At 31.3% G+C, this 9,598-nt stretch overlaps 1 protein-coding gene across 1 annotated transcript; it reads right to left on the minus strand.

The window, feature by feature from the left end:
* Nucleotides 1-2,932: 2,932 nt before the first annotated feature.
* On the minus strand, nt 2,933-4,734 carry LOC108982627 (cytochrome P450 71AU50-like). The gene is made up of 2 exons (XM_018954066.2): nt 3,844-4,734; nt 2,933-3,701 (listed from the first exon to the last, which is right to left on the minus strand). The coding sequence occupies exons 1-2, from the start codon at nt 4,729-4,731 to the stop codon at nt 3,087-3,089; spliced, it is 1,503 nt and encodes a 500-aa protein (XP_018809611.1). The 5' UTR covers nt 4,732-4,734; the 3' UTR covers nt 2,933-3,086.
* Nucleotides 4,735-9,598: the final 4,864 nt, after the last annotated feature.

The raw sequence follows: 9,598 nt of genomic DNA on the forward strand, positions 1-9,598 counted from the left end.
ATAAAACTATCAAATTATTTACTAAATTCATAATTCATATGAGTAATTTATGAATAACTTGATATTTTATCCTAATTAATAATATAAATATAATAAAAATTCTTGTGGGATAAAATTTATTATATTAGGTATAATTAATTACAATTAATGTCTAATATTATTTATGTGATCCTAATTAATCATAATAATTTTACTTAATTAAAGATGTTGTGGCTATTTTCTAATTAATTAAAATTATAAGGATCACTAGACATTAAATTGCATAAGGCTAGCTTAATATTATGAATTACATAATTTTAACTAATACTAACATGTTATAATTATGCACAAAATATTCATAATATAAGCATAAATATTGCACAATCAAAATTATAATATTATGCATAACATTTAATTACATGCCTTTAACTATATATTCATCCAAAAAATTACATATATCAATATAGAGCAAATTTAATCAATTCATGCAAAAATACAAGCATAATAAATAAATTTGCACAACAATTATCCAAATTGCATCAAATAAAAAATATAAGCATAAAGGGCATGGACCCAAAAACCCACTTTCCAGACCATCTATAAAAGTGGAATTTTTTTTTAAACTAGCCAATTAAAACGACATGTCATTTTTCCAAAACTAAAAAACAACGTGTCGTTTTCCTTTATTGTTTAAAATGAAAACAAGCCACATAAACGACATGTCATTTTTATAAAACTGAAATCATTTTTCACCATTCGGAATGATTGAGACTCAACTAAACGACATGTCGTTCCTACCAAAACTGAAAACAACATAAAAACTAAAAATGACATGTCGTTTATCTCTATACTGAACAAATGTCTGCGAACTAAAGAACATGTCGTTTTCACCAAACTGAAAACGACGTGTCGTTTACCAACATTGAATGACAGACTTCCCCCACTAAACGACATGTCGTTTTCAATAAGGCTGAAAACTATATGTCGTTTTGGTCGTCTTCAACCTCCAGACAGCTTGCAGAACAAGATTTTTGGGACCATTTTCACGTCAAAAAACATGTTTTTAATCACAGAAAATTTAGAAAAACTATTTCTAAGTGATTTCTAAACTTCTTTCAAATAAAAAACATCAAAAAAATCAAATTTTAAAATTTCTCAAAAACTTTCGGCCAAAACAGAGATGAACAGAGCATGTGTTTTAAACACCAAGGCAAAGATAAAACGGGGTTATGATACCACATGAAAGCTTAAAACGATTCTATAATGCGGAATAACACTTTAGAAACGAGAATTGACAGGTTTTAATGCCAAGAACAGTACCTCTAGCCATTGATGCTCTTCACTGGTTTGCTGTGTTTCTCACTGGTGTTTGGCACTTCCAAACTTTACTCCACTCTATTTAGATGGTATAAGACTGAAGGGAATTGAGAGAGTGAGTCTGGGGACCAAACACAATATTTATAGTTGAAGCCTCCATCAAGTTTCGGTGTTACGTGTCTCACATGCTCAATTTATCATGAGATCAGTTTCTATGTTGAATAAGTCAGAGTGGACCACTTCAAGGGCTCCTAAACTTAAGGAAGCTAAAGACTCGTTCTCACGAACGGTCTTCGTGAGAAACAGTCAACAATAAAACCCATTGTTGCTTCTCAAATCTTAGTCCAACATATATCTTAAGCTTCTCTCTCATTGTTGCATACTAGTTTGGGGGATGAGTGCTACTACTTTTTGCGCCTTGCCTTGTTTTCCTCAGCATTTTCCTCAGTGATTTGTTTGCATTGTTATGGGGGCTTATTTGGTTCTCCTGTTCTTTCTAATTGCAATAAGAAAGCTGTTTGGATTGGCTATTTTCCTAATTGTGAAGCTGTAAAACTGCTGGACAATCTCAAATCTACTACGTTTCATAACAGATCAAAATCATCACTGTATATACATACTTGAGAGAGGGGGGTTGCAGACATCGAGTTGGGAGAGAGAGATAAAATTAAATATGTATGTGTGGGTGTAAATTTTAAGTTGGTATATGGTCTTAAAATTAGATTCACACCTGCCTCGCTGGAAGCTTCATTTTTATGTATAAGTTAAATTGATCCCTCTTTTCTTTTCTTTTTTTATTGTTTCTTTTTTACCTGATTTGTCAACATTATTCACTTCAGAATAGCTGAGAAGACGTGATAGGATACTGGACACGATGTCACGCCTTTCCAGGTCCATCGCTGCTTTGTTACATTCAACACTCTTTGAATTAGGTATTTTACGTACAGGCAAACCGTACTACTAATTCACAGCTTCTTTACGAAGTTTATATGAATTAGGATTAGTTTGGTTGTTAAATTTATCTGAATTTAATTTAATTTTAAGTTAAATTTAATATTTAATTATTTAATTTTTAAATCATTATATTTATTTTAATTTAAAATTTCTTTATATGTAGAATTATAATTTTTTTTAATTTAATATATTTTTATATATAGTATTTATAATATTTTTTAAATTCTCATAAAAAGTATCAAACTCATCTTAATATCTAAATATAATTTAAATTTAATTTAGATAAATCTTACATAACTTCTTCTACTACTTAATTTATTATTAATTATAAATAATTAAATTCAATTGATGTCAACTCAACGTCAGCACGCAGCCTTAATTGTGCACTCTTTCACATGCACATAAACTCCAGTTTTTAACAAAAAATCTACTCAACCTCTTAATATTCATACAACCTCCACACTTCACATTATTTTTAATTTTTATTATTTTTTTCTTTTATTAAATATTTATTATATAAATAATGAATAAAAAATTTAAAATAATTTAAAAAGAATAAACTCAAAAAAAATTTAAAAAAAATATTAAAAATTTAAAAAATTTAAAAAAGTATGGAGTGTGGAGTGTGGTGGAGGTTGTGTAGCAAAGATCAAGTTTTTAATCCATCAATACGCGGCTGGCCTTTTGCTTAAAGATCAGTTCAAAGAAGTGAGTACCGCAGCAGAAAATATAGTCCATAATGAATAATTAAAGACAACTTAACAGCAAACCCAGACATTGAACGCGCGTGCACGTTATTTTTAGACAGCAGAAACAAAAATAAGAACCCGAAATTCTTATTCGTGCAGGCGATAAGCCGGAATGGCAAGTAGATGCTTGGCTCTAGGAGCTGAAAGACCAAACTCCTCAGTCATGTCCAAATCAGTTGGGAGCATGTTATCAGGAAGCTCCCAATCAAAGCAATGGATAAGTTGTGCAATCACCAGCCGTACAACTAGTAGGCCCATCTGCATCCCTGGGCAACCTCTTCTGCCGGAGCCAAATGGGAGGAGTTCGAAGTCGCGTCCCCTGAGATCAATGCTACTCCCAACAAACCTTTCTGGGAAGAACACTTCTGCATCATTCCAAACACTTGGGTCTCTCCCAATTGCCCATGTGTTTATCAGGATTCTAGAGTTCCTTGGTATGTGGAAACCATTAACGGTGCAATCTTTCATGCCCTGGTGAGGAATCAAAAGTGGTGCTACTGGATGTACCCTGAAGGTTTCCTTTACAACCATGTCCAAGTACTCCAACCTATCCAAGTCTGCTTCCTCTACCATCCTCTCCAAGCCCACCACATTTTCCAGCTCCTTTTGAAGTTTCTTCATCACGCGCGGATGCTTCATGAGTTCTGAGAGTACCCACTCAATTGCTGTTGCCGAAGTGTCCACTGAGGCAACCAGCATGTCCTGAAAGGAAATCATCATCAGGAAATTAATGCAGTAGAGTTACTAATTAATGAAAAATTACTGGAAATCACATTATATGTAAAACTACGTAATTCCACACTTAAAGAGTTTGACTGCGCGCATAAGATTATAAAAAAAATACCAAAGTTATGGCTTTGATGTTGGACCGTTCAATATTGTACGCTAATTCTTTAGATCCCACTAAGTTCAGCATGGCATCAACGAAGTCATTTGTCTTATTTTCGTCCTTGGATTGGACATGCTCATCTATGATCTTCTCCAAAAAGTCGTTAATGGTCTTGCTAACTGCCTTCATGCGTCGTGTCAACCCCTGACAGTCGAGGGAAGCAATAAAAGGAATGCAATCAGCTAGGTTAGGAGCTGCTGATAACTGCATCACCTCTTGGATTACAGCCTTGAACCCCCTCAAACCAAGATCACTGTCCATGTACTTTTTCCCAACCACCATACGGCAAGCCATATTGGCGTTGAGAGAGAAAACTTTGGCACTGAGATCAACAACAACACAGTTAGTAGCAGCCTCTTGAAGAAAGTTTATCAGTAGACCAAGCTCTTCTTTTCTCATGGATCTGAAAGAATTCATTTTATGGCTAGTAAGCAGTTCCAAGGAGCACATCTTGCGTATGTTGCGCCAGTAAGAGCCATACGGAGCAAGGACCAAGCTCTTTTGGTCATAAGAGATGTGCTTTGCTGTCTCCAAGGTTGGTCTACTAGCAAACACGTGGTCATGTGCTTTGAGGAACAGCTCGGCCGCTTGAGCGGAGGAGGCAACAATGGCAGGTTTCAAGCCCAAGCGCAAGTACATGATAGGGCCATGTTTTTGAGCTAGCCGATGTAGATCTCGATGAGGGAATTCCCCCATTAACAAATGAAGGTTTCCAAAAACAGGAAACCTTCTTGGACCAGGTGGCAATTTTTTACTCTGGTTCCTGCTTTTCCATGCGCACTCTCGCAAGAGATAACCTGCAAGCATAACTATTACTGGAATTATCGTCCATGTCCAAGCCATGGTATAGGTGGGATTGTATGGCTTCAATGACTAGTATATAAAGGAAGAAAGAGACTGAAAGAGTAGTACTAAACTATTTTCACGTGTTCTTTTCACATCAGAGATTCAGAGCATCTATGCCACCGGCTACTGGCGGCCAGTTTACGGACGTTAATTATGAAAACTCATGTGATGCCGTTGATCAAATAATTAAATAGTACTGTGTCAAAAACAGTATTGAGATGTATTTAAATGCGAGGTTGGGACCGGGACTTTCCTTTCATGTTGTAAAGAATTTTCTCCCTAGGCCCTACCTAGCTTTTCAGGTGCATGCAGGTTGCTGGGTACGTCCATGTCATGTGCTTAATTTCAGCATGCATGAAATTACTTAAGTATAATATATATATATATATATAATCGACAAAAAAAAAAATTTATATGTGATCTAGTGTGTAAGGAATTAAATTTGGCCACTCAAAATCAATAGTCATACAGGTTGGTAAATTATTAAAAAATTCAACATGTTTGACCTACAAGTTTCTATTTATTTTTATAAACTATCTATAGTATATGGTATGAGATATTTTTTATTTGTGTTTCTTAAAATTTCAAAATGAGTTTCGATCCTTTTGAATTGTTTTGTTCTAATCATAATTACTTAAAACATTTGAATATAGACATCTTAGATGTGGGTTGATTTCAGATTTGTGTTTCTCAAATCTCCGGCTTCTATTGGGTCTATAGCCTTATATATGTATATACATAATTTATGTTCTTCTTAATCAAATGCGGATATACGTATTTTCGTTATGGAGATTAATAAAGAAAAACTAGATAACTTTTTTATCTAAATAATAAAACTTTTTCACCCAAATAAGTAGGCCATGATATTCTATTATCTAATTTTTGGATTCCACACACTACAACATAATTATTTTTTTAGTGACGGTTGAAAAACTGTGACAGTCCCCAATTAACAATTATTTCATCATGGTGCCTAGGTTTCTATAATCACACAACACAACCTCCAATAAACAATATACCAATAGTTAATTAGCTCATCATCCTCCTCAGTTTCACTTCACCATTCACAATACATACGTCAACCAAACAATCACACATTTAAAAACACTTATCCATCGCTTTATTAAACCAATAAACATTATAAGTAATATTACATACAATCGTAGAATACACAAACGTCATGCAGTTATTTTGAAAAAAAATGAGGTCTATTATTAAAAAATTAATTTCTTTTTATTTAGATCTCATATTTATTTATTTTTTTAAAATAATTAGACGATACTTATACTCACAATTACAAATATCATTTCTCAACCATTATATATTTGCCTGACATGTCCAACAACCAAACACGTGAATCCCAAGCAGCCACACAACTTGCAACATATCCAACACAATCAACCCACAATCATAACTTGTCCATCACAACAACGACACATATCAACCCCATACAGCCTCACATGTGAACCCCAAATAGTCAACAGCATCCCAAACAGCCACATAACAATCCCAAACATGCACTAATTACAATCTATACAGTTTCAAACACAAACATAGAGTACTGTACAGTACTAGAAATCAGGCTTCTAGTAAACACCAACAAACATAATAATTATTGGGTTGATATATATTCTAGTCTTTGGCTTGTTTCCAATATATATGGATGGGTATACGAATTCAAGCAGTCGGCGCCTTAGAAAAGAATGGTCGCAAATGTTGAAAATATTAGTATTATTATAATTACGTACTGATCAGGCAATATGTGATGGAGCGCCAGCATGAATCACAAATATGACAACTATTTTCCTATTACATGATAAAATAATATATATTTTTTAAATCCAAACAACTGAAAATAAAAGAAGTAGGATCTTTTAAAAAAGAAATTAACATTTTATTAATCATTTGTGGAAAAGTTGTTAAAGCTAGCTGGTTGTAACTTGTCACTTTATCGATATCATGTTAATTGGACTTCTTCTAAAAATTTGGATTTATTTAGGGCTAGTTTGGGTTATATTGATAATACTTCACCATTATGCATTATTTTATTATTATTTTTTATCTATTTTTTACTACTATTCACTATTATTTAATATTATATCATTATTTTTTTTATTATTTTTTTTACTACTATTTATAGAATATCTGAGATCACCTCACTACTCAAACAAAACTTAATTACTAGATTTTGGAAGGTAATGAAGTGACAACTATATTTGAAATCAATTAACTTAAAAATAAATAGAGGCTCATATTTAAGCAATATTTATATATATGGGCTTTCTTAATTGATAAAGCCAAGATGCTGCATGGCAATTATTAGTACTGCTTCAAGTAAGTTTTTATTCAAGTAAATTGATCTTATTGTTGGATGATATACTAGAAACTCTTCCAATCACTTCAAAGCAAGATGTTGCTTAAGCATGTAAATGTGTCATAAGAAAATAAATAAATAACAAGATCCTATTTTCTTACAAAAAAAACCATGAATTAGATGTCATGAACTCGAGTCAGTGTGCCTAGACTCTACAAGATGTGAGAGAGTATTGCAAAGAGACAACAGAAACAGTAGAATTGAAGAGTACTCGTGTTAGGGAAAAGTGGTGCCTTTGGTACATGTTGTCTGGCAAGAGAAATATTGTTACAATCACAAAAAGATTTTATAAAAGTAAATTCATAAATTGACATGACTTCAGACAATTGTCTTGCTCAAATGTGACTATTTTTCAGGACAATTGATACATCAATAACTATTCTATAAATTCACTACAATTTCATACTAAAAATTTGATTTTTTCTACTTTAAGTTAAATTGTCCTTGCAACCGTTTAAATATGTATGAAAAAAATAATTTTATTTGAAGATTTTATATCACACACCATCCATGTGATATAATTTTATTTGAAAGATAAATTTTAAAATTTGAATCTTACAAATCAAATTATGTCAGGTGGATAGTTTGTGGTGTAAAGGTTTTCAAATAACACTACTTTTTTTTTAATGTTTAGTTGCTAATTATATCATTTTCTTTTTCTTAATACTTTCGAATAATTGTTAGGTGACATAGATGACATCTGCATGGTTCATAGTACTTGACAATAATGGTCGTAAAACTAAGAATAATGATATATACAAATCTTAAATGTATAAAATTTTGCATAAAATTTTTATAAAAAAATGGATTCTATCGTGAAAAAGTGTGAAAAACTCTCTTCTTTTTTTTTGTGGGGTCTACTTTTTTACAAAATATTTCACAAAATTAGTGCATTTGGAGCTTGTCTCTAACGTTACTCTAAAACAAAAGTTTGTCCCAAACACACTTTAAGGTATGTACTGGATTTTGTCAATGTTACACAAAGCTTCTCAATTCCGTACTGATGCCAAGGCTAGAGACATATTTGGACGGAAGTATCTCAAAATTTTGTAAGTATTAGTGAAATAATTTAAATCAACATGTTTTATTGGATTTTGAAAAATGAGGAAGAAAAATTAAATTAAAATATAATTTAAAATAAATATTATATTAGAATTGTGAAAATGAATAGATAAAATTAAAATTTTATGTGAATATAATTTTTAATATTTATCAAATTAATAGACAATGATAGGAAGACTTGTCAGTTTCTATTTATCAAATGGATAATGTTAGGGTGCATATTAAATGTGCATCCCAATTATGCACACTAGTGTAAATGATTTTTTCTTTTTCATTTAAGAATTTTCTAAACATCCTTTACTATTAAGAAAAAATAAATATATATATATATATATATATATTCAGTAATAGTAGTCACTCTCTTAACTATTAAGAAAAAATTAAAATATATATGAATGAGCACATTTGAGAGTCCTACCAACATTTTCCTTATCAAAAAAATAAGATCATCCTTCGAGTTCCACTTAAAAATAGTTACTACACAAAAATCAGAATTTTTTTCTTTTTTCCTTTTTTTTTATTTTCCTGTAATGAATCTAGGAATTATTTTTCTCGTGCATAGTGCGCGTGTGACTAGTATTATATAATTTTAAAAACAAAATTAATAACTTGCTTTTATGAAGTCATATATATCATCAAGTACTACTGTCCTACAATATTGTTTTTAAAATATATATATCATTTATCATCTCCTTATATGTTATTAAATTATTGACAATTAAGTGAAGAATAATAAGTAATTTTTCAATAATTTAATGCACATAATTAGGGATGATGATAAAGGAGAATATTCAAAAGAATGATGAATTGGATTTTGTTATTATTACATAACGATTAGTACTAGAAAGGAATATCATCCACTCATCATATGTGTTATTTATTAAATAAAAATAGTATATTTAATTTAAGTTAATAGTTTTTATTTAAACTTAGTAGTCTTGTTGTTTTCTTTTATCCTACTAATGCATTTAAAATTAGTAGACTTTTTATTTTCGTAAATATTATATATATATATATATATATATATATATGTTTGTCGCTTTCTTCACTCAAGCCAAGTTTTTGAAGTTTCTTATCATCACTAGCTAGCTAGCATTAAATGAAGGAGAGTGAAGAGACACACGAGGTGTTTGATAAATTGTATCAACCAAGATCGACAGAGAATTCAACAGCTTATATTTTCTATATTTCCTCACACACTTAAATGTACAATATCACAATGTATTTATAGAATACAATAGCCAATGAAAAGCATTCTGAAAAAAAAAAAAAAGAAGAAGAAACATGACTCTTGAATATTCTTTGTTGTAGAGTTTGTTATGCTCATGTCATGGAGTCCCCAGCATCCGAATTAGGTGGTTGAGGATTTCTTTAAGAAGGATTCGTGTATGTAGCATGTGATGAGGCACGTGCCTTAATATCCCCCAT

The sequence above is a fragment of the Juglans regia genome, chromosome 1 (genome assembly GCF_001411555.2).
Source record: "Juglans regia cultivar Chandler chromosome 1, Walnut 2.0, whole genome shotgun sequence".
NCBI lineage: Eukaryota > Viridiplantae > Streptophyta > Magnoliopsida > Fagales > Juglandaceae > Juglans > Juglans regia.